Source organism: Theobroma cacao, chromosome 9 (assembly GCF_000208745.1).
Source record: "Theobroma cacao cultivar B97-61/B2 chromosome 9, Criollo_cocoa_genome_V2, whole genome shotgun sequence".
Taxonomy (NCBI): domain Eukaryota; kingdom Viridiplantae; phylum Streptophyta; class Magnoliopsida; order Malvales; family Malvaceae; genus Theobroma; species Theobroma cacao.
The window spans coordinates 34253818-34279580 of NC_030858.1; the positions used below are offsets into that span (position 1 = coordinate 34253818).

At 33.9% G+C, this 25763-nt stretch overlaps 2 protein-coding genes and 1 long non-coding RNA gene across 4 annotated transcripts; 1 reads left to right on the top strand and 2 right to left on the bottom strand.

Annotated features, from left to right (window-relative positions):
* Positions 1119 to 5366, bottom strand: LOC18590336. Its single transcript, XM_007015785.2, has 5 exons — positions 4980 to 5366; positions 3567 to 3820; positions 2467 to 2678; positions 2071 to 2338; positions 1119 to 1735 (listed from the first exon to the last, which is right to left on the bottom strand). The coding sequence occupies exons 1-5, from the start codon at positions 5068 to 5070 to the stop codon at positions 1445 to 1447; spliced, it is 1116 nt and encodes a 371-aa protein (XP_007015847.2). The 5' UTR covers positions 5071 to 5366; the 3' UTR covers positions 1119 to 1444.
* LOC18590337 (CEN-like protein 2) lies at positions 10466 to 12039 on the top strand. The gene is made up of 4 exons (XM_007015787.2): positions 10466 to 10777; positions 10886 to 10947; positions 11392 to 11432; positions 11543 to 12039. The coding sequence occupies exons 1-4, from the start codon at positions 10577 to 10579 to the stop codon at positions 11761 to 11763; spliced, it is 525 nt and encodes a 174-aa protein (XP_007015849.1). The 5' UTR covers positions 10466 to 10576; the 3' UTR covers positions 11764 to 12039.
* Positions 13025 to 13911, bottom strand: LOC108663366. Of its 2 annotated transcripts, none has more exons than XR_001929338.1 (4): positions 13592 to 13911; positions 13404 to 13477; positions 13151 to 13319; positions 13025 to 13036 (listed from the first exon to the last, which is right to left on the bottom strand). It is a non-coding gene; the product is annotated as an uncharacterized LOC108663366 (long non-coding RNA). The 2 variants fall into 2 exon arrangements; XR_001929337.1 differs by having other exon boundaries at positions 13404 to 13495.

The window sequence follows — 25763 nt, forward strand, 5'->3', positions numbered from 1 at the left end:
TTCAAACAGTTTGAAATTAAAACATGAAAAACTGCCTGCAATACATTTGCATTATCGAAAGTCATCTCCTAAAGCGATAACTGTTGTCTTGGCCCAATTGAAGGGTGAAATCTTGGTTGATTTTTATATAATTTTTGTATATTTCTTATCCATTGACGGACAAAATGAAGGAGAAGTTCTATAAACAAGTCATGACAAAATTGAGGAGGACCACTTGATTCTATAAGATATAAAGCTAATGAAGGGCTTGATCTTAGTTCATTGTTGAGATTGAAATAAGGCTTCCATCTCTAGGTTTAACTCAGTCTGTCAGACATATACAAGAGTGTTTTCAGGTTTGAATCAGTGCCAAACCAAAATATCCCAACAAAAACTTTAGCCCTCCCTGAAAAGCAGTAGCTGATCCAACCACACCTTTCCCCTGTGACATTAATTATTCATGAATGGATTCCTCACTTGAGATAATGGCAAGTGGAAAAGCTATCAAAGCCATGGAAAACATCGACTTTGTATTTAAGCATCATCTTTGCAACACCCGCTTCTTTATAAGACAAATGCCTTCCATTAGTTAGGTACAGTCGAAGCTCTGGCCCTCGTTTCAGTGCCACCCCTTGGTCCTTTTCTTTTATTTAAGTCATTGTTTCGCCATTTCAGACCTTCTCCACAGACATCCTCTCGTCGTCTGTGTCCGTGGACAAAGGAAAAGAAGTAGCAGAAACTAAACTCAATCGTTACAGATTTCATTCTGAACGATTCACACCAGTCTCTTGCAGCTGATTCAGGTATCCAATTGGGGCGAATTGCAAGACGAAAATTATAGCGTGAAGTCCTCCTTGGTAGGATATTATTCTTAGCCAAGCAATTACTATATTTATCAGTTTTTGAAAGTCCTGAGTTACTTTCCAGTGTCTACTTAGACTTGGGAAAAATGTGCTTACCCCAGCTTGACTGATTAGAACTTTACACGAGTGGTGTGGCCTTTCTGGAGATGACAAAATGTACTTGATTTGGGAGCATCAAATATTTGTTCAACAGTAAATCGGCAGAAATTCTTAAGTAAATAACAAGTTTAGAGGAGTTAGTGTTGGTTTCTATCTTATAAAGTAAAACTAGATTCCTTTCAGAATTTTAGCACGAGTTTATAATTGTTATACTGATAAATCATTGCTATCTTGGGGGAGAGCCCTGTCATTTACATTTCTACAAGACCATCATACAGCTCATTAAAGAACAATCTAAACTTAGTATAGCAGTTGTTAGTCCTTCAATGGAGCCAAGGTTTAATCCCTCTTACCCTCCTGAGTACTGAGAACACCCCCCGTCCCCCCAAAGAAGGTAAAAAAAGGAAAGAAAAGAAAATTCACACATGCAAAACATTGAACAGTTCACTAAATATAGTACAATGCTCAGTGCAGTATAGATCTTACTACGAAGAGTTGTGGTCTTATCTGTGCAACAGCGCCCGTAAAACAGCTTCACAGTTTTTGCTCTCAAAAATCAGTAAGTGTCCAGCATCAGGAACCTCATGATAATGAATCCAAGGAAGCTTTTCTGAGAGATAACGATTTACTTGAAATGGAATGATTCTGTCCTCATAACCTTGCCAAATATGGACAGAGCCCTCATTGTCAGGGAAAGGATTAACTAGATCCATGGGATCAAATTCCCATTTTCCATAACTGACCATTATATCTCGATACAGAGATTCATGAACCCCTTGCTGTCGAATCTTTTCCTGCAGTCAGACGTGCTAAGCAACATCAGTTGGAGACCTTGCTTTAAAAGTAAGCAAGTTTATAACTTATGTATTTGATAGTGGAATCAAATGTCTAAGAAAATAGCATTATGGAAAATCAAGGTAAGACAAATTCTTTCTTGTGTTTTTTAAAATCTCATCTTTTATTGTCAACCACCATAAGTTTGATGAGGAACTACTCCTCTTTGGAGAAGGTTCTGCAATGTATGCCCAGTGGCATTAAGCATCACGTTAGCCATAACTTTAGCAATGCATTAATTTATAGCAGTTTCTTTCTTTCTTGTGATAAATCAATTTATAAGAACTGTAACAACCTGACCAACAATTGGAGCTTCTGACCACTTCTTCAATATCTCCAAATCACTTTGACTAAAAATTGCCATGTTACCAGCCACAATGCTCAATGAAGGGAACCATTTCTGGGTCATCCACCAGTAGAATAACCAAGGAGTGTAATGAGCAACTCGAAATGACCATTGGTCCTGTGCAAGCAACCTGTCAAATGCCTCGCTCGATAAATTGGCCGGAAGACAAGGCCACCAGTAGTGGACAAATGGAACTACCAGGGAAGCACCAGCCAATCTGCAAATAAGATTAAAAAAATGCCATTGCCAAGGTAGCTCCTTTCCTTTAGTATAATTAGAAAGCAAGAATTCTGCTATGTCAAAAGGAACAATATAGGAAGCTTGTAAATAAATTGAGCAACATGCCTATGAGGTATGTATTTTAAGCAACTGTAAACAGGGTAGGCTCCCATGGAGATCCCAATCACATAAAACTTAGAACCAATCTGCAACTTGTCAGCTAGCTCTTGAACATCATATGCTTCACTCTTCACTGAGCGTGCTGGATTTGGGTCACTGTCTCCATAACCTGCTCTGTCGAAGAAGAGGAAATAGATCTTGAGTTCCTCTATAAGTTCCTGAAAAACCAAACCATAATGCTAGCTTCACAACATCTTCTCATATCAAATATTTCAGCTTTATGGACAAAGCCAACTTAAATCATGTAGGTAATGAAACAATATAAATTGCGCAATTGACCAGTTATGTTCCATCAAAGCAAGGTTCTTTGAGGGATGAAATGGAAAAAGTCTCACGTATAGCCTATCACTAAATTAGCCTCTCAAGAATTAAGCATATGGTTTTGCACTCCAAAACCCTGCTACACATTTTCCCATACTTCTCTCCTAATAACTGTACAACCAATATTTTCATTTTCTAGAAAATCTATACAAATTGCACATTCCAAGTTGACAACTTGCAGCTTTTGATGTTTTGATCTGAGAAGACTACATATTGGTACATGCTGGGATTGTAAAGTATGCCAATCTGGTTTCATTAAGTCAATATTTGGTTGCTTGACGGAAGCACTGGTGCCAGCAAACCACTACAGATGTTATAGTTGCACTTGGCTCCTTGAGTGCTTGGTCATGACTTGGTCCCTTTGTCTGTTGCTCAGTACTGCTGAGCTACATATATAAACATCTAAATGCACACATGTGATTGGGTTTCTTTTCCAGCCTTCTTCTTAAGTGTACTAAAGAATTTGAAATATGCTTTTTATCAAAAAAGTGGATAAAACGCTAAGCAAAATCAATGAAACATTTCTGTTTCTAGTACTAGTACTAGCATTTTATAGAGAATGAATGGAAGTGCTCATAAACATATCATGTAGCATGTCTAAATAGCAAACTAGCTTTCATTCTTCCATATTTATTGAGAAGTAACAAAGTAAATTCCAGCAACATGGTTTAGAACTATATATGATAAGGTGTGCAAAGTTGTAAATAATCAAAAGAAGTTCATACTTGAGGGGCAGGTAAATTCAGATCTTTGGAACTGTCAAAGCCATGAATGACAAGAATTTTGTACTTAGCCTCTTCCTTGGGAACTCCAGCTTCCCTATATGCCAAATGCCTCCCATCACTGAGCTTAATTCTAGGAGAAGTGACAGGAGGCCCATCTGCTGAGCCACATATCTTTGGCGGGGGTGGCTTTAAAGCCTGATAAGCCCATCCCATAAGACCTACTGTCAAAGCTACTGCTATAGGTGCAATCATTGCTGCAAAGGGAGAAAATACCATAATATCCATCATATCAGAAATAATTAAAGAAAGAAGACAGATAGAAGATCTACAACTGGTGATATTCATCCAAATCTGTAAGCTATAAATTTTACAAAGATTTTACACCAGGTGATAATCAGAAACCTAGAAAGACAGCATGAATAGAGAAAATGGTGAGCAAAATGTGGTTATGGTTCTTGGACTCTCTAAAAATTCATAGATAACTGTTCTTGAGAAGTAAGAACCAAGTAACATTGTCCCTTTATCAAAAGGCATTACAGGGATTCCTTTTCCAATGTTTTGTTCATCTAAGTATCTATCTTCTTCTTGTGCTGAAACAAGAGAAAAAGAATGCAGACCACAACTCAGAGAGCCAAAGAATTGCTTTTGTACCCAAAACATGGATTGATTTTCACATTCTGAAACATACAGAGTCTGCTAGATCTTCACGGGAAAAGGGGACATAGAGGGAAGCAGATGCTTATTTGCCTAAAACATGGGTGATTTTCAAATTCTGATCGTGCAAAAACTATCAAGCTTTTTCCAATAGTATATTTGAAACATGTGGTTTAAAACATTAATAACTAAAGTTTTCCTTTTATAATTCTATCACAAAAGTTTCGATTGGATTGAGTCCTCACCGCAAATATATATATATAATCTCTTTTTACCTTTAGGGATCAATGGAAGTTTCATCAACCAAATACTAAAGCAGGAAAACTGATAAAACTACTGGAATTACAGCAGAACAGGAAAGAAGCAACAAAAGCAACAGCAGCAGAAAAAGTATTATAATTAGCTGCAGACCAGTTCTCAACTTACACATAATTAGTGTGGAATCTGCATAAACATAGAGAAAGCACTAGCATACATATCCCAAGAATCAGATATTTAAATCCAAACATGTATCCTTCGATAAGATTTTTTTCCATTTACTGAGCAAAAGATAAAAAAAAAGATTTCTTGCCATTTCTTCAAGAACATATCAACCAAACCAAAATTGGAAGTTTCATAAAGACACAGTAAGTAACAATGGGTTTGACTCATAAATACTCAAAGACAATAAATTGATCCCAAATAAATAGACACCAGAAATTTTTGTAAGCACTTAAATAAAAGTAGTTGAGAGAACAAAAGAAAATTAAAAAACCCAACCTGGCAACGAACTGGATCTGGCTCTGTTAGCTCTCGTATGAGCTCTGGCAGATGCAGCTGAGACCTTCTTCTTGATCTGGCCACTTGTCATTCCTACCTGAAATAAGTAGATGGAAGCAAGAGTCTCTTTCTTGAAAAAGACCCAAGTTAGAATTTGATCCACAGGGCTCACTGCGACCGACAGTGCGTAATGATATTTATTCCAGTTTCCAAAAAGCAGCCAGCAACGTGCATTGAATGCAACTTAGTATTAGTGTCCGAATTAGGTACTTTTGTTTGTGTTGTCACAAAAAGACAACAATACTAAGATTGGAGTCGCGAAAGTTCGAAGCTTGGAAGTTACCACTTCGAAGCATGTGAGAATTTTACCAGTGAGACATAGAGGGATGAGTTGGTACTTTTGGGAGTTCAGTGATGCCTTAAGAAGAAAATATTCTTTTAAAAAAAGGAATATTATCTTTTAATTTATTTAGGCTGGAAAGAGCTTGGAGGCCTCTTCCGATGCCCATCCATATTGACAATGAAAGCGGCCTATTGCGTAAGAATTGATTGGGTAGGAAGGCTCAAGCCCTGATTATGTGAATTGGGCAGGGGTGGCCCTTGCCCATTTGACAAGCAAAAGCAGATTGCTTAAGCTCAATTCTTGTTGGATGGAAATGGAATTTGTTCCCCCAAGCCTTAAACATAAACAGCCTTCATAGTGTTGCTACCTAATATACTACTTCTCACAGACTTCTCCACCATTATTTAGTATGCTATTTGATCTCTTTCATCTGGTCATGTCATCCCTTCACTACTACTTGGCAGATTCTTAATCATCCAAACTACTGTTTAAGAGAGAAAAGAAAGGGGGAGAGTCATTTTCAACAATATTTAATTCTTCATTAATATTGAATTTTTATTTTGAGTTTATCAAATAACCCCTTATTCATTTTTCATCATTATGGATAAACTAATGATGGAAGAGATGGGATGAGTGGAAGAGGTGCATGAAACCTTTCATGATGCTCTTTTGTGGGCTTTTGCTTGCTCTCAAAATGTGATCTTTTGATGGGGAAATTTTCTTTGATCTCTTTTGACAAACTTTTCCACATTCTTTTATGATTAATAGATTACTTTTAGCCTTTGAAAAAACAAAATGCATTATTCATTTCGAAGCCATGAAAGTCCTACTTTTTGTGGCATTGATTAAATTTTTTGTCGCTATTGGATACACGTATGTAAACTTTTAGTTAATTAGCAATATTCATATGATAACATATTTTAAAGCTGAATGAATAATTCAAAGAAGAAGTGAAAATGCTTGCTTTCTTTCAACAAATACATCCCCAAAAACAAGTGTTGCAAGGCCCCCCCTGCACACATCATTAAGCAACACCATCTTTATATTATCTAATTGAATTATTATTAGGTTAATAATATATGTATTTTACCCAAAGCTAGGGAGAGAATCACGTAAAGGCAACCTAGGCCTCTAGATATTAATTTATCAAGTGAACTCCGGAGGAGAGAGAGAGAGAGAGAGAGAGAGAGCAGGTAAGTACGAAGGGGTNAGAGAGAGAGAGAGAGAGAGAGAGAGCAGGAATCAAGGGTGGCTATGGTGCCTCTATAACATATATCAAAACCTCCACCTTGTAAAGGTATCAACTAATTTTGCTAATAGTATTATATACTATAAACTTTTATTTTTATAAAAGAAAATAATTAGTAATATCTTTTGATAGTTATAATACTAACTAGTTAAAATCGAATCATGTGTTTGCTAAGAGATTGAGAGGGTGAAATCCAAGGGAAGGTTTGCCTGTACACAGAGAGCATTTTCTACTTTCTTCCAAACATGATGAATTTGTAGTTAAATTTATGCCGCTCTGCCAATAATTTTAAGTAATCTTGCTTGGTGATTATTAATTACTCTGCATTACCTCAATAATTTAGATAATTAAACAATTTAAATACCTCATCTATGTACATTCATTATGCACAAGTAATGTTTACTATAATTAAATTTTTACATGGTAAAGTAGTCGTCATAATGCTATTTTATCTTATATGTACATATTATTCGATATTCTATCCAAGTAAACACCAAGACATAACTCATAAATAAATCAAATATTAAGATAATTATATATATATTTTTTTTGTCGGGGGGAGAACGTCACCACTTTATCAATCCCCATTCCACAAAAGGTCCAACTGTTCCAAAAATTTTGTAAAGAGAGAAAGCCCTTCAAGAATAATGCAAAAAACCTAGAAATATAGAAGACATAAAACATAGAAACCCTAGGAGAATGGAGGAGTGGAGGTGTCATGCATGCACAAGCATTGTGCTATAGCTTTTTATAATGGAAAAAGGTAAATAAATAAATTATTGTCCACTAGCTTTAAAGCTTGCCCAATTCTCCACGGTCGAAGCAGTTGCATGCACTGCAAGAACCAAAAGACTTTTGAAATAGTCTTTGCCTTTTTACTCTTGATTGGATGCATGGAAGCATTTGCAAATGCAATGAATTAGGCAAAGCTTCTTACTTGTTTCTTTTTCTTTTTTCCTAAAGGGAAGGAAAACTTTTACGAAGGTGATGTTCTTTTTGGCCTTTCAAACAGAAAAGGTACATACTTTAAAGCTTAAATTTGGATACTTGCACCCTTTGCTCCACATATATTCTAAACAACAGGACTACCGTAGTCGGCAATGCTTTTTAAAAGATTTTATACGTAAATTTCGTGACATGTTTATACATTTAAAGGTTTGGATTTAAAAACTTCTAACTTTGAGACTTTATCTATACTATATAAGAAAATTTTTTTATTATATTTTAAATTTTTTATTTTAAATTTTTTATTATTTATATTAATAAAATTAATCTTATTAGGTAAATATATAAAAATTTTAATTGTATAAAACGACTTGCATTAAAAATATTTTTATTATAAATATTACTAAGATTAATCTCATTTGTAAATAAGAATTCTTGTTGCATTGAATGAATTTCATTAACTTTTTTAAAATTTAATAGTATTAAATAATTTATAGATTAATATTTTTTTAAACATTTTAACTATAATTATATTTTATTTATAGACTAAACTTTACACTTTAGAGATATTTGAATTTTATAAGATTATTATTTAAAATATATATTCACATGTAATAGGTAACAATAAATAGTAGTATAATTTTAATCTTAAAAATGAGTAAAAAGATTTATACATGAGACATGAGTATTTATCTCAAAATGAGTTGCTTCATATGTTTTGATCACTTATATACTAGTATAATTATCTTATGATTTTTATATTTTTTGTAATGGCTAGCCGGTCTTGTTATTTATTCTTCTAAATACTTGTCCCCTTATAAATGTAGGATTTGGTTATAATTAAATGTAAGCACATAAATCACTTACATTATCTACATTTGTAGGAGAAGACAATGAAGAAAGGAAAAGGGTGACAGGAAAAAAAATGGGTTTGCATATTTTGATATATATACCTACAAATTTGTTGGTGGGAAATAATGTTCGAATATTCTTGAAGTTCATTTAAACCATGAGTTTCCTAGGGAATGTGATGTTTAGTCTGGGCCAGTGGCCACATATAAACTGTTGGCAGAAGAATCACTGATATATACCTTTCGGCAGAAAAAAACTGGAAAAAGGAAGGGCAGATGTGAAGGAAAAGTATGTAGAATAAAATACATGGTTGGAAGTCAGTAGTTTATATTATCAAAAGGTAACTCCAGGGTGGAATATGAAGAAAAGAAGTGCAAGAGTTTCCAAATATAGGAACCCCACTCTCTTTCACTACTATTTCAAGTAGAGAAATGACACCCCAACTTGAAATCTCTTTACTCTGAAATGACCCTTCACCACTACAGCAGTCTTTGTTGTGGCACCGGCACATTAATTGTGCTGGTGGAGTTCCTTTATGCTCCAAAAGTCCAAACCCCTTCCTTAAAATATCCCTAAAACCAGTAACATGTTCATAAGTGAATGGTTAGATTGGGAAAGTTCTGAAATAAATGCATCTCAGGAATTTCCCCTTTTTTACCTTTAATGCAAAAGGTCAAGAGTAGTCTCTCCGCAGCTTGACAATGTTTTTACCAGGATGATCTGCTGAAAATTCTGCCTTTCCATTATGTTAAAGAAGAGCAGAAAAAATGAGGGGACTGCTTCAGTGGAGACCCACATTTAAATTCATGGCTTTCAAGCTCTGCAGGGATAACTACAGCTACACAAATTAATAAATAATATATATATATAAAAGAGTAGTAGATGTAGGAGAGACCCACAATATTGTTTCTTTTCCTTGGGCATTTCTTTCTAAAGAGTACTTCCCTTAAGTCCTAATTAATGAACATATATTCTCTTTCTGCCTTGACAAACTTTAAGGGGTTTCCCTTGCTTTGATTTTGAAGAAATCAACCCTTTGGCATAATGTTGTCTAGATATCCATTTCAGTGGCAACGCACCTGGGAGAAAAAGGGATCTGTATGCCAAACCAATTACTGCACCAAATCAGTCTCTTTGTCCTTAAAATAAGTTCGTACTACCTTAAGTCCCACCTCTCTTTTTCTTTAATTTCTCCTCGTTGATTAGCCATGTCTTTCAACTCCTACCTTTGAGAAAAAGAGGGGAAATAAAATCCTCAATGTCCTTCCAAGTCCTCTCCTACACCAATGGTTAAGATAGAGAGGGAAAAAAGGCCATGTACTATATCCAACGGAACAGAGGGTAAATAACACAAGCCATGTCCCATGTACACCAACAATGTTATCCTTGTGTGGGAGACCTAGAAGGAATCTCGCTCCTATAACGAGTTCTCCCGGGTACCAATTTTCCTTGAGAGTATGCAATAGCATTGGGAGGGGGCCCTAGGGAATATCCCAAACTTGAAAACTTTAGATATCTATTGTTTTCTGTTAACAAAGACAATTGTTCTCTATCTGTTAACTTTCATCACAGCGCCTGTTACAAATTGGTATGGTCTTTAGTACCAGAGAAATTTTGGTGTCTACTCTAAGTAACGGCTTGAAAAATGTTAAACAAATATATTCAATTTCAATGATAAATGAATATGCTTGTTGTGATATGAATTCATGAGCATAAGGTTTATAAATTTATTGATTAGGTTCTGATCAAATCAAACTTAACCTTATAATATAAACAAAGTAAAAATGTAATATAAATGTGCTAAAAGTGAACTTATGCCATTGAAGAAAAGATTTTATAGCAAAATATAGTAGTAAGAGTGTCCTGCAATGGCTCACCTTTGAGAAATATATCCTAATAGTACATGTTCTGATGGTATAGCTTATTAGATAACAGAACATTATAAACTTTTGCTGTTTTTGATGTTCCACTTTCTTAACCTTTTCTTTTTTCCCTCAACCCCCACTAGTGGATCTCAATTTAGCTTGAGGGTGCTTCTCAGCACTATAAATATGGGGGCTTCTTCTACTTCATTGCCCAATAAGAAACCTTCCAAAAGAGAAAAGAAGCATATAAGCTTATCCAGACTCTTATAACAACTTCCAGTCTTCAGTCTTCATCACTCCTTTTTCCCTTTTCCTTTGCCTGTCTCTTTTATCTCACCCTGGGATGGCCAAACTGTCAGATCCTCTTGTAGTGGGGAGAGTGATTGGAGATGTTATTGATGCTATCACCCCATCTGTGAAAATGACTGTCACTTTCAACGCCAACAAGCAGGTATATAATGGCCATGAGTTATTTCCATCCTCAGTAACTAACAAGCCTAAGGTTGATGTCCATGGAGGCGATATGAGATCCTTTTTCACCCTGGTAAACTACACTTTTCAGCACCTCTATAGCTTCTCTTTCTTTTCTTTGAATCTTATTCTAGGCCATGTATCATAAAGAGTCATCAATCGTCTCTCTATAATACTGCAGGTCATGACAGACCCAGACGTTCCTGGTCCTAGTGACCCTTACCTGAGGGAGCACTTACACTGGTAGTGTAATATTTCCTTTAATTTTCTCTTAATTAAACTCCATCATCTATATACATATATATATATATGTCTGTATAAGAACTTTTAATACCAAAATAGCTTTTACCTTATGCCCTGTGTACATTAGGGCAAGTAACAAGGCATGATTTAATTGAGGCAGGACTACATGGAGCATTTTGGCACTAAGCATTTACCTACAAATAATCCAAACCCCAAAATTACAAAAAATAAAGAAAAAACCCTGTACTTTTCATAGGGCAGCTTACACTTTCTCTATTTATATATGACTGTTACATTAGAGTTCATGATTTCCTGATTTTCCAGGTTTAATTATGCTAAAACAAAGGTAATAAGTTTCATCAAATAAGAAAAGAAAATCAAACTAAGAATACACATCTTTAAGCAATACACTGATTCTTTGAACTTGAATTGAAAATCTCACAGGATAGTGACAGATATACCCGGCACAACTGATGCCACATTTGGTAAGTCCTTTCAATCCACTGAGAGAGAGAGCATATGATAGAGAATGAAGTAACAGGAACAGGACTAACTTAATTTGTTATGGTTTTATACATGCTCTATAAAACACCAGGAAGGGAAGTGGTGAACTATGAAATGCCAAGGCCAAACATAGGGATCCACAGGTTTGTGTTCCTCCTCTTCAAGCAGAAACGCAGGCAAGCAGTGATAAGTACACCCTCATCAAGGGATCATTTCAATACCAGAAAGTTTGCAGAAGAAAACGAACTGGGCCTCCCTGTTGCAGCTGTCTATTTCAATGCTCAAAGGGAAACAGCTGCAAGAAGACGCTAAAATAAGTGGTACAGTAAACATGATGTTAGCCAAGTCTGTTCACTGTACCACACTGTACCAGAACCACAAGACATTTACAATGTGCATGTTTGGAGCTTAATGGGGTTAGCTAAGAATAAAGCCTGGTGGGGGGCATTTGTTAGGAATTGTTAAGTAGCCCATATGACGGGAAATAATCTTTTCCAAAAGACTAGCTCTCTGGTCTTCGTATTCTAGTATTAGTATCAGTTAACGGTTATGCTACTATGTAATTTCAGTTATTTTGCAAATATTTAAAAAAAGGGTATCTTGCATTATGTTAATGTCTTCTTTTTCTTTGGTATAATCTCTCTTTCTCTCTCTGTGTTTCCATTTTTATTTATTCTTTCATTTCCCTGCAAAATGCAAGCTGGTTACTTAATACAATTATGCTAGTTTCGCAAATTATTGAATCAACCCCTTTTAGTGTTTTGGGGCAAATTCATGTATATATCTTTTGGCTTTGATTGATGTCCTGACAGTCTATAACTAATAGGCGTCAAAGACTATATATTTGCCTACTAAAAGAAACCCCCAGTGTGAAATTTTGTACATTTCAAGCCCAAGAAATTCGACATAAATCTAGTAAGATTGGCTATGTTTTTGTTATGCTCTTCAGAAAGGAAAAGGGTGATGAGAGGAATCTCCTGCAGAATAATCATTTGAGTCTTTGAACATTACGTTGGACTGTAGTGTAAAGATGGAAGAACCACTTTACTTATGCATTAACTGAAAAACAAGAACCAAACTGATGGACTGTATAGATTTCTCCATACCAAGAACTAGAAATGCCCCATCCGCAGTAATTTAAGGCCAAATTTTTAGCTACAAAGAGAAATTCTCACGTTTCCATTTTGTCTTCCAGGCTCTGGCCTTGTGGGTTGGTGCAACTTTTATCATATTGACAAGACATGCCCTGTAAATTTTCATCTGAACGTGGTAAAGAGTAGGCTATCTGGATTTATTATGTTCTTTAGAAAGGAGAATGAAAAGAATAGACGTCTACTGCAGAATAATTATCTGAATTCTCATATTATCAATTGGTCTGTATTGCAAATTCTGGAATAACCACTTTGTTTACACATTGACTGAAGAACAAAATCCCAGTTGAAATTGCAGAAAAACAGAGATGAGACTGACTACAACAATTCAAGCCTAAATGAGCAAACCTCACTTTTCCATTTTCTCTTCAAGGCTGTAGCTAGCTAGCACTGTGGTTTAGTGCAACTTTTTTTTCTTTTTTATCGATCAAGCCCTGAAAATAGATCTGTATAAGTTATGTCCTCAGCAGAATAATCATTTGAAATATATATTCTGAAATATTATCACTTGGTCTGTATTGAAAATCTGGAAGAACCACTTTACTTACACATTGACTGATGAACAAAAACCCCCCTGAAACTGCAGAAATGAGACTGATTATCACAACAACAGTTGAAGCCTAGATGAGAAACCCTCACTTTTCCATTTTTCTCTTCAAGGCTCTGGCACAGTACACATGTATAACTTTTTTTTTATCATGGTCGACAAGCCAAGTCCTGCAAATTTTACAAGAATCAAAGAGTAGGCTATTTGGTATTATCGTGTTCTTTAGAAAAGGAGAAAGGGAAGGAACAGTGTACCAGATCTTAAATATCCACTCGGGTCAGTTGGCCTATACTGCAAAGCTTGAAAACCCAACTTGTTTATGCAATAACTGGAGAGCAAAAACCAACTGAAGATGTATAAAATGTAAGTGACTACAACAATTCATTGAAAAGTTGTGGTGCATATGCCCCTAGCAACAGATGAGTTCAAAAGCAAGTTTTACCTGTATCGATTTGTGGACTTGTATTTTCTCTTCTTCCAGTCTGCTTCTTTTATCAAGCCCACTATAAGATTGAAAACTACATTGATTCTGCTTGCTAAGATCTAGCTACTGTATCATGACAGCAACTGATCATCACTGGACTTGTGTGTTCCATTAGTTTCAAAACCAAAACTCACACGTGCAGTTTTCTGGACATGTCAATGCATGTTCATCACCTTAATTCACTGTGATGACTTTGCAGATTTTTTCTAGTTAAGTTACTAGTAGAGAAAAGACAAGAGGAGAGTAACTACATGGATCAGTGTTAATTTCTTGGTTCGTCGACTATCAAGAGAATATGTTTCCATAGATATTTCCGTTTTCCATTTTAGCCATCTAATATAAATATATATATATATAGCAAACTATACATAGATTACCAAGGTAGTTATAATCTTATATGGTAATGTTAAATGAAGTGGCAAACTACTTATAACAAAAGTTTGCAAAATTGAATGCCATTAACATTTCATGACCAAAAAAAAAATATAGCAACCTTCAAACTATTACCCAAACTTCTATTTTAACTCCTTTCGATTTGCTTCAAAAGAAAAAAAAGAAACTTCTATCTTAACTATTTGTTCCTACTTGATGTCATAATATTTATTTGGTACAACTCTAGTATCTTACTCATGAAAATTGGTAAACCCCATTATTACTACTTTTTTTATTTATTTTTCCTATTTAAATGATGAGAATCGTCACTGTGCAAGATAGAAATAGCAGTCAAAGGTCCTGGCATCTTAAAGAATTAAACTCAAGACAAGTTCAGGGCATCTCTAAAGTCTGAACAGAGTATATTTAGGTCAGGGCATGCCTCACCTCATGTCAGCTCCTTTTCCAAGTTAACCTATAAAAAGCCATTTAGGACGCAGCTCTCATTGTTTCAAAAAAAAAAAATTGCAGTGTTATAACCATATATAATACATTCAAGCAAAGAGAATTTATGATAATTCCGAATCTAAATACGTGCCACCCCTTCTCTTTTTCTTTTTTAATTCGTACTTTTGGTACCCTATCCAAAATGATCATGAAGAAGAACCTTATAATTTTGACTTGACAAACACCGTTTCTTGTAACTTCGGTCTGTTACATAAAAAGCAGTGGGCAGACGCCGGATACGCCAAGGCTTGATGCCCTACTAAAAAATTTAGAGCTTTACTAGGTTAAAAGTGAACGAGTAGCCTGTAAAAAACTGAGTTACTAGCAGGAATTAAGCGATAGAAAAACAATATTGTAGCCCCCTGGAATGGTTGGCATGGCTATGGAGAAGTCTCAATCAACAATACTGACTGATCGGCCTACAGAAAAGGCTTGTGAATAAGATTCTAATACTAAAAAAATGAACAGATTTTGCACTGTTGAACTACTTCTTGAGTATACTTTTCATCTTACCTCTCGGAATTATTATGAATATGAATTCTCTCCGGCGGCCGAGTGATGTTTTTCCTATCTAATTCTGGTAGAGGTAGACCATCTATTTCCGTCCTGCAATTATGTGTTCCTTTCAGGAGAAAATGGAAAAGCTGAGAAAGAAGATTGCTTTTCATAGGTGAACAAGTCTAGCCTTAATTTGACACCCATCTTTTTTGGGGTTTTGCCTCTTTTCATAGTGGACTTCCTACTTTAAGTACAGTTAAAATTATCAATCACCAACGATTTTTCCTTTTATGCTATTATTGCAGGCTATGCTAACTGCATATGCTCTTTCTCTTTCTCCTTTTCCTTTTTCCTTAAGAAACTATAACCGATCGATATTCTTCCAAAAAGGTGCATGAAACAGACCACGACTTGAAGTATGTGCTGATTAATGTGTTTGTTTCTTTTCTATCGTGCCAAAGCAAATAATGAACCAGTCTTTTTTATTTTTTTGAAAAACAAAAAGTTTCAAATTTAAATATCCACCGTGGAGAAGGAAAACTTTCTATCAATTATAAAGTGTTATATAGTGTCCTTTGAAATTTATTTTTCATTAATTAATTGAAAATTTTTCAAGTGACGGATTATGTATTGTCATGCAAAATTGATGATATTATTTAAGTCAATCATCTATTCAATTGTTAAATTATTAATTTTAATTAATTACTTAAGATGAATAAACATGGTTTGACAAATTAAATTTCCAAGACTCATAATTCAATTAATCAAGATTAGGGATGGCACTTTGAGCCATTCAACCATTTGTTGCTTACCTACAAGTGGAGTTGGGACTTTTGGGGAGAAATTTTGAAATGCTGGGAAGGAGGGAGAGTAGGTGGAGACTTATCTTCAGGGCAGCATTATGGACATTATGGGGGGGAAAGAATAAGGTGGTGTTTGATAGGAAGAAATGACCTTGTTACCTTGGTGAAAATTAGGACTTTACTTTGGGTTAAGGCTCTTGAGGGGGGGACAACTATATCTGAACCTATGTGGTAGGAGAACCCGACAGTAGAATGGGGAGTAGGGACGGGTAGAAAGGGAGAGGTTAGGAATAAGGAGGAATGGAAACCACCGAGTGAAGGTTTCTTAAGTTCAATACAAATGGCTCTGCTAGGGGGAAGCCGGGATTAGTAGGGGTGGGATGGGTCTTGAGAGATGAGGAGGGGTGCATGATAACCACGGGGTGTTCAATTTACTTCTGATTAGATTCATTGTCCTTGGTGTGGGCAAGTGGGGGAGAGAAGCTCCCATATTCTTCTTTCATGTTATTTTATTTGGTATGAGTCGAGTCTTGTTTAGTTGGTATGGTCGGACTGTCCTTTTACAAGTATTACTCACAAACGATGGATGATAGTATGTGGAGCTTCCTTGTGGTCCCTATGCTTGGCACGAAATGATACTATATTTAACAACAAAGTGTGGAATGAGGACAAGATTCTTTTCCTTATCAAAATTTGCTCCTTATTTTGGATTCATGCCGCTTAAAGGATTAATGCCATAGATGATTATTGTTGATGGCAAGAGCCACGGACCTCTTTGTTGAAACGAACCCCAATCCATCATAGGTTTGAAGTCTCTTATGTATCTTCATCAACCGGTGAATTTAAATTTAATGTGGATGATTAGGCAAAAGACAAATCAAATCTTACAAATTGCGGAAGTGTTTTACATAATTCAAAAAGGATGTAATCGACAAATTAATCATCTTTCTTTTCTACTTGGTGGTAACACTATTGGTGTGCTATAATCTGCCACTACTTCAGGCCTACACTTTTCTTCACTCATGTTATGGTCTCATTACTCGGCTTGTCATATTTTGTGTATGTCTCATTTTTTGCCCCAATGGCTTGATATTTTGCTCATTTTTAGTACTGTGCTGCATTCTGTTGTTTATGGTGATGTATTTATTGTTGGAAACTAATGTATTTCATAAGGTTCAAACATCTTACAAAGTTTGCAAATTGATTAAATCCTTATATAGCTTGAAACAAGCACCAAAACAATGGCATGAGAAATGTGATCAAATTCTTGTTAGTAATGGATTTTTTACAACTAGAGTTGATAAATGTGTATACACAAAAACTGTTGATAGTGAATGTGTGATTATTAGCTTATATGTTGATGATATGCTTATTTTTTATACATGCATTAATGTGGTTAATAAAACAAAATGTTTCTTAGCTACTAAATTTGATATGAAAGATCTGAGAGAAGCCAATGTTATTTTGAGTATTAAAATCATAAGATGTGATAGTGGTTTGATGCAAACACAAAAGCATTATGTTGAGAGGTTACTTAAAAGGTTTGGGCATTTTAATGTCACACCTGTAAGTACTTCTTATGATAGTAATATCCAATTAAAGAAAAATAGAGATAATAATGTAGCTCAGTCTGAGTATGCATAGATTATTGAGAGTCTGATGTATTTGATAAATAATACTCGACCAGATATAACTTTTGTTGTATGTAGACTGAGCAGATATACACAAAGTCCCAATCGAGATTATTGGACTGCCTTGAGCAAAGTGATGAAATATTTGAAAGGTACTATAAACTATAGTATTTTATATAATGAATTTCCCACTGTATTAGAAGGATACAGTGATACTAACTGGTTCTCAAATTCAGATGAGATAAAAACCACAAATGGTTATGTATTCACCCTTGGTAGGGGTGCTATCACTTGAAAATCAGCCAAATAAACAATAATTGCTAAATCTACAATAGAGTCAGAATTTGTAGCTTTAGAGTTGGCTGGCAATAAGGCTGAGTGGTTGAAAAACCTCTTAACATATATTCTGTTAGGAATGAAACCAACACCGTCTGTGTCTATGCATTGTGATTGCCAAGCGACAATAACTATTGTAAAAAATAAAACTTTCAATGGTAAAAATAGACACGTTTATTTGAGACATGATGTAATAAAACAGCTGCTTAAAAATAAAATTATATCCATTAAGTATGTGAAGTCAGAGCTGAATTTAGCCGATCTTCTGATTAAACCCCTAGAAAGAAAATTAATTACTGCTACATCGAGAGGAATGAGACTTAAGCCAATTGAGGAAATCAACAAATAATAGTAACTCAACCTATGTGATTGGAGATCCCATGAATTGGGTTCATATAGGTAATAACAAGTTATTTATTGATAAATTAATGCACTATTAAAATTATTGTCCCTCTTATGGTGTGTGAGTAGTGCGAAACTGCAATGTAAGAGAGGTTGAGTTAAACTCTTAATGCATTCCATATCCCTTATGTGTAGTGTATTATACTGCAGTATACACTTGATGGAATCAACCTATATAAGTGTGGAGTGGGGCCGCTCCTATGAGAATTGTGGTAAATTCTCTAGAGCACTTATGAATAACTAGACACGTACATGGCTTATTCGAGCAAAACCGCATTGAACAGTAGAAATTATGATGGTGTAATGTGATTAATGAAAATTATATTTAACATAAAGAATTTTGGTTCATATAAGTTGCAAACTTCACCAAAATTTTGTGATTTATGTTTCATTCTTTCTAGGGGTGGTTCATAGCTTAAAAAGCACCAGTCACAATGCATTACACTCAACTGAAATTTGACTGAGCAAAATTTTCTATAAAACCTTACGAAATATGTGGGAGATTGTTGGAAATAGTATATTTCATAAAGTTCAAACATCCTGCATTGCCAAGATACAAGAAAGGTGAATGCCTTATGTATAGAAACTCACTATGGGCTTGTTGCAAGTAAAGAAAACGGAGTGGGCTCGAGCTCACACAAGATTGGGCCAGACCTTGAGAAATTTTAGATTTCGCCTCTTGTGAGCAAATATACACATGGGCTATACCCAAGTGAATTTTTATACTTTGGCTTTAATTTTTTAACCTTTTTCAACCTTTGATTGAATTAGATTCAAACTCTACCATGCTTGCCTAACTCTCTTGATTTTGCTCCAACGTCTATCTGACTAAGTACTCTACCATGCTGATGACTTTCCTAATTTTGCTACAACGTATACCTGACTAAGTATACATGCTGACTAAGTTTTTTCTCTAACTCCTTGAGGCTTTTTCTCAACTCCCTTATTTGGTGCAACGTTCACTTTATTCCCTACCTATAAATGCAGCCTCCCTACCTCACTCTCACCACACCAAAGCCTCTCATCTTCTCTTAAGTCTTCTTTGCTTATTTTCTCTGCTTCTTTTCCTTTTTAGTTGGGTTCTTTCTTTCTGCTGTTTTTGTCATCGCTTAACAGTTTATGCAAACTATAAGGAAGAGTCTGTTGAATCTTAAAGAATAACCACTACAGTCTTTTTGCACTGAGTTTTATACTCCGAATGAGCAAAAATTATCCTTAAGGACAGTGATACCAAGCCTCATACTTCCTAGTGTTCTTACTTGCTTTATTTTATTTTCATTTACTTCTCTTTTTTTTTCTAACATTTATGATGTAGCAGCAAATTATCTCCAATCTTTAAGCTGAACTTATTATATAACTTTCATTAATTATCAATACAAATCTTTTATGGCTGAGAAAATAAAAGATAATAAAGATAGCCCTTCAGCCCTTTTGTTTGAATTATTTGCCTTTGCCAAGTAATTTTGGTAGAATATTTGTTTGGAGATTGAGGTGAGTCTATTGAACTAATTTACTTTTGTATTTTGGAGGTGTAAAAATAAATTTTTGTAATTAATGATTAATTAATTATTTTTAATAAAAAATAATATTTATTATTTTTACGTCACATAACACCTATATGGTATGTTGTCTTATTATAATGAAAAGTAAAACTATTACATGACCATAGCATCATTCCACATTAACATGTCTTGTCACTATATATTATAATAAGTTAACATATCATTTCAATATTATGTAAAATAAATAATAAGTATTATTTTGATTAACAAGAATTAATTAATCGTTAGTTATAAAAATTTGATTAAATGTGATAAAAAATAATCCATAACAATAGGGAAAGATTTTGATAGTATATTGTGTTTGAAACCAGTATATACTTGAAAAAGAAGATAAATATCTTTGACGGGAAAGAACAGAAACGGAAGAAAAAGTTGAAAGAATTTTTGCAGATCTTCTTTTCCCCAGCCAATGTCGGGGAGAGCCTCGGAGGTCCTGGGAACCTTGACTAAGTAACAGGATAACCGCTGTTTCCAGGCTGCGCCCCTTGTTTTGAACGTGTGTTAAGCTTGGAGGTGGGCACCCGAGCTCGTAGTTTGACAAGTGTCTCGCATCAGTCTTGGTTTTGACTTAACTTCTTCTTTTGCCTGGCCTGGCCCCTTTGCAGCCTAGCTTTTTCTTTGCATTTTCGTATCAGCCAGATCAGGTCACTCACCCATCTCAACAGCAAGATTCTTCATCATGTTATATTTACAAGCATTCAAACGAGCAAGACAGGAATGTCAAAACAGGCTGGTTGATCACTAATTAACAAGGTTACTGTTTATTAAATTCGCTTAAAATATTTAAACTATTGATTATAAATATAGGATAAGGATAATAATTCATTTAACTAGTAATTGGATTGAGCAACAAACATTTTAAATTTGAGTTAATTACACATGTAGTATATGAATTATAATGAGATGTAAAAATTAGTATACCATGTTAAACCAAACTCTAACACTATTAACTTAGCTTGCTTATATGACATCTGATTAGTCTATAGATGGACTAACCCTAAACGAAAGTTTTGTCGTTCATTTTTTTAAAAAAATGAAAATTTAATTGACATTGAAAAAGATGTTGATAGTTTCACATGGTGTGCAAATAATCAAAGGCTGAGGGAGGGGGTTGGTAAAGGCTCCTGCTCTCCAAAAGTTTCAAAAATTTATAATTTTTCAATGTTTTTTTTTTTTTACTTTATAATTTTATCTTGATTTTTTTAAAAATTTTATAATTTCACTTCTCCAAATATTAATATTCTTATTTTCACCCCTTTTAACATGAAATCTTAATTTCTCCATTACAAATAATGTAATTAATATTTGATCAAACGTTACATATAGGGGTCGGCTGTTTTAGCAATATTAAAAGATGCATACTTGAAAATTCATGGTGCAAGTTGTATATTTTCTATATTCAAATATTAATATATACATTATGCAATTAATTAATTATTTAATTTTTACTGAAGGTAATTGATGGTGGCAAGGATTTAAGTGACTTATGGTACTGACGAAATCAAGAAGAGTTTCAAATTTCTTGAAAATTTTGCCCAAATCTAAGAAAAAGTGCCACACTTTTTGACACATCTTTGAGTGGGGTTTCTGTCTCAATTATGATCCCACTTGTGAGAGATGAATAATTGTACTTTAAAAAATTGGGGAAAAGTTAAACCTCGTACACATCACAAACAGGTTTTAGTTAAGATTTTGGAGAGGAATCCCAATATTTTAATAGCAATTGTACCAATAAAGGCAATAATATATTCTCTTCTTATCTCTAGCCCGAATCTCCATTCCTAGAATAGAGTATAGCTAGCCACCAAAATGCAATATTAAATAGCATTTTTGGGTTTGTTCTGAAACCCTTTAATTACATTTAATGAATCGTCATCATAATGAGAAAAAAAGATTTAGGGGAAAAAAATCAAAATAAATATTCGACCACAAGACTATGCTCTCAAGCATTTATTCCTAGTAAAAGAATAAAATTGTCAAGCATTTATCCCTACTACTTGCTTGCCAAATGCATGACGTACAATCAGTTTATTATCTTTATATATATGTTAAATTTATATCATATAATATTTTATTATCTTTACATGTGAAGAGATATATTAATGTGGTAATATAAAAAATTACACGTTAATTAAGTGTAAGATATTTTAAGCACAAAAACTTAACAATGATCATTTTATTTATTTCTAATTAATTTTAAATTGAATAATTGTTTTAAAGTGTTATCAAAAATTACAAGATGTGTTTTTAAATTGAAGGAAGATGGATTTGAATCCAACTCTTATAAAATTGCACTGACAAATAAACTTGTGCTTGATACAAGTGGACAATTGTCTAGTCCCTCTATTTATATGATATTTATGTTATTTTTGTTAAGTTCCTCATCCAAAAGAAAGAGAGTTAAAGTCACAAAATTTTTGTTTTTTGAAAAAAAAGTCACATAATTTTTATTTTTATTTAATACGTATAATTATTAATATTTTTTTAGTTTTGACTCAACTACATGTGAAATTAATTCACCTTCTTAAATAATTTTACAATGTATTTAATAACAATCAACAATTAAATTATTAAAAAAGAGCTACTTGCTTCTTTTCAACTTTCACATAGTCAAAACTTTTTTAAGGTATTCTTAATTAAGTAATCTTCAATCTTATTTCAAGATTGTATAAAAGTTTATTTTAATATACTTTTACAGGTAATTTTTAATAATTTAAATTATTTGAAATAAACATTGCTTATTACGTTGATTTTCTAAATCTTGCTACTTCAATGTTAGGGTTCTTAACTTGAGTTGAGTAAAATTATAATGGTACAATGTTTGAAAAACCCCTAATGAAGGGGTAGTTATTTGTAACTATCTTCTAGTAATGCAATTTGATATTTGCCTTACAAAAAAAATGTGAATGGTTTTATTATGGAAAAATCGAGACCTATAGTTGTGGGTGATGCCCTTTCGTGATCGCTCTAATATTACAAAAGGAATGTTCTCAAAATTTATTGGAGGTGAAATTTTAACTATGTCGAATTCATGACAATCAAGAAAGACCTTTCCTTTTTCACTTTCTTGCCTTGGGCTACATCGCACCCTTTCATCATAGAGAGTGACTCCGGGAATCTAGAGGCAGAGGGAGGGGGTTCAAAATTTCAAAATTTATATATTTTTTTATTTTATTTTAAAATTTTATCTTTAGTTTTTAAAAATTTTATACTTTTGTCTCTTTAAATGTTAAATTTTTTATTTTCGCATTTTCAAACTTAAAATCTTAACTCTGTCACTATCGAGAATGCTATACTTTGAGCTATCACAATGCTCCGTGAAGATTGAAACCGATCTCTAATCGTATCGAAAATTATAAAAATAAAATTTCAGGTCTATTATTTAACCATAAGTTTAAAGTGACTAACTCAATTTTGACTGACTAGGAAAAGCTGAGGTTGCACATGCAAGAGAGTTTTTCTCGTTTTTTGTAATGATTGATTGTAATTGAGGCCCTCTTATTGTGTTGTCTGCCTCTCAATAGGAGACTTAACTCTTCCACTAAAGATCCAGTTGCTTTTAAAAAGAAAGAGAAACAAAAAGCAATGGGAGGGGCTGCTATGAAAATAGAGTCCGTTGTTGAAGCCGATGAGCAACCAAAGCTTTAGAGGAGGCAGAACATTAAAAAAAATAATAACCCTTTGGTCTAATATAAAATTTTCCCTAAATTAAAAATCTTTGATATAATATAAGATTTTTCCCGAATTAAAAATCTTGGTTCCGGCCACGGTGCAAAAAACCAAACACATGTAGTTTCTACACTAATGGACAGGCAAAGCCAAGGTCTGATGTTGTCTAGGATCAAGATCCAATGTGTAAAATCTTCCTTACGTTACATGGCTCTTGTTCCGATACTTTGCCTGGGATTTATTAATTAAAGGAAAATCATTAATTTTGATTTTTGGTCGGAATTGACTTGTTTGGGATGATAATGACATTAAAACTAGTTCAACAATCATTGAGGAGGATCTCTCTCTCATCGTTCTTTGACAATCTGTCTTAATATATGACTCTACATAATGGTATATATAAAGAATAAACTAGGTTCAATACTTTTGTTGGTGGTGGAAGCTGATGATGTAGAGGCATGTGCCTCTTAATTACCAGATTAACTTAATTGACAGTGGCCTCTGAATCTCCCCTACAATGGCTTTCAGAGGGAATTGAAATCTGAGATAATCAACAAAGGTAGGCTTTTGCCAAGATCTTGCTAATTAATTAGCCTAGTCATTGAAGGTTCCAACATACAATATTCCTTAAAACTGCCTTGCCCCCTTCCCCACTTCGTTCTTCCAAGGGGGCTTTTGAGGAAGGGAGAGGGCATGTTGCTTCTTTATTATTGAGGTAGAGCAGTGCCGTACGTCATCTTGACAAGTTCACAACGAAATTAAGAATGTAGCTTATTCTGTGGTCTCCTATCTACGATCTATATGCCAATTCCGACAAATCCTTTTGGCATTTTTCTTATGTATTACGTAAATTATTCAACTTGTAATGGAGGATAAGAAATATAAGGATTCTTTCTTTATTCTCTTATAAAGCATCGAGTCATTAAATTCGATGATCAATTATGTACGTATTTCTAAGTAAAAGATAAAGTTTGAATCTCCTTTCTAATTCAATGATTCCTAACTTCATTATTAGTGTAAAATATTTTGATTCTGAACATTCGGCAGCCAGGCCCAGAGTGTAGTTTCGGCCCTTGGGAGCTACCACGAAGCCAAGCATCTTTGCATTACTCTATCAAGGTTTTTTTTTTGACGAATTGGGATATATGAATTTATGACTTAATCTTCATTTGATTTCAGTGAATGGTTAATGCCCCCTCTTTCTTCTTTTTCATAGAGATTGAAAAGTTGATAGTGATAATATTACATATACAAGTGTTCATGAGTAAAGTCAAGTCGAATTCAAAAAAGATTTATCGAGTTTTTCTTTTTTTTAAAAAAAAAATACAAATGAGTGTTCGACTGACTCGAACTGTCTATTTAAATATTATTTTATTTTTAAAAAATAAAATACTTTTTTATATTAATATTTTAATATTTTTAAATATATTTTAAAATTAAAATTAATTTATATCCAAACTCGATTGAATTGGACCAAGATCATAGCCTCCTGCAAGTAACCCAACCCTTGAACACCCTACTTGAAAAGTTATGAGTAAATAAACATGAAAACGCCGTTCCTGCTTGGTCACTCCTAAAACACCATAAACAAACGGCAAGAGATGTCTTATGATGACAAAGCTGTTACGAATGTGAAGAAGAAATTAAGAGATGTCATTTCAATTAATTAATATTAAGTCCCCATCTATTGCTTGTTGCTTAATTTTTTGTTCTGTTTTATTTAGGTTGGGTACTAGGATAGGAAGACTTGTGCATTTAGTCACCATATCCCAATATTTAAAGCTAACTCATAAGAGTGTTCAACTGTTTATCCTAAGCTAAAAGGACACATACCAAATCATTAGGATTTTGAAGGATTTGATCTTGTATTCTTCTATATAATAATAATAAAAAAAAAGGTCGGCCCAAAAAGTTTTGATTAACAAAGGCATGCTGTTTGATGGAACTGGGGCTTAGGGACGACCCAGGGCTCAAATCTGCCACAAAATGTGGCCCATGAAGTATGAGTGCCCATTCTTTTTTGACCCAAATACATGGCCTTAAATAAGGAATTAAAAAGCAAAAGTTTTTAAATCACAATGTCCTATTATTTTAAAAAAATAAAAAATTAATAAAAGGACACGGTATCTTATTATTTTAAGGAAAACAAAAACTTTATTAAAGAAATGTCATGGTTTGGTGATTTGAAAACTACACACTATCAACGTGTCAACTATTTTTCTAAAACCAAAAACTATGAAAATTATCCCTTGAATTTTCTAAAAGATAAACAGAGGAAGCATGAGTCATTAGAAGGTTCTGTAACCAAAAACCAGGTAAAGTCAAAGCAAATACCTTAGAAGAGAACAAA

Excerpts from the sequence above, each read along its gene's own strand:
- LOC18590336 (XM_007015785.2), bottom strand. The coding sequence starts at position 5,070 with ATGACAAGTGGCCAGATCAAGAAGAAGGTCTCAGCTGCATCTGCCAGA. Across the intron at positions 3,821-4,979 it reads CAGATCCAGTTCGTTGCCAG|CAATGATTGCACCTATAGCA; the intron begins GTTGGGTTTTTT and ends CTCCCTTTGCAG. Across the intron at positions 2,679-3,566 it reads TGAATTTACCTGCCCCTCAA|GAACTTATAGAGGAACTCAA; the intron begins GTATGAACTTCT and ends TTGGTTTTTCAG.
- LOC18590337 (XM_007015787.2), top strand. The coding sequence starts at position 10,577 with ATGGCCAAACTGTCAGATCCTCTTGTAGTGGGGAGAGTGATTGGAGAT. Across the intron at positions 10,778-10,885 it reads TGAGATCCTTTTTCACCCTG|GTCATGACAGACCCAGACGT; the intron begins GTAAACTACACT and ends ATAATACTGCAG. Across the intron at positions 10,948-11,391 it reads CTGAGGGAGCACTTACACTG|GATAGTGACAGATATACCCG; the intron begins GTAGTGTAATAT and ends AAAATCTCACAG.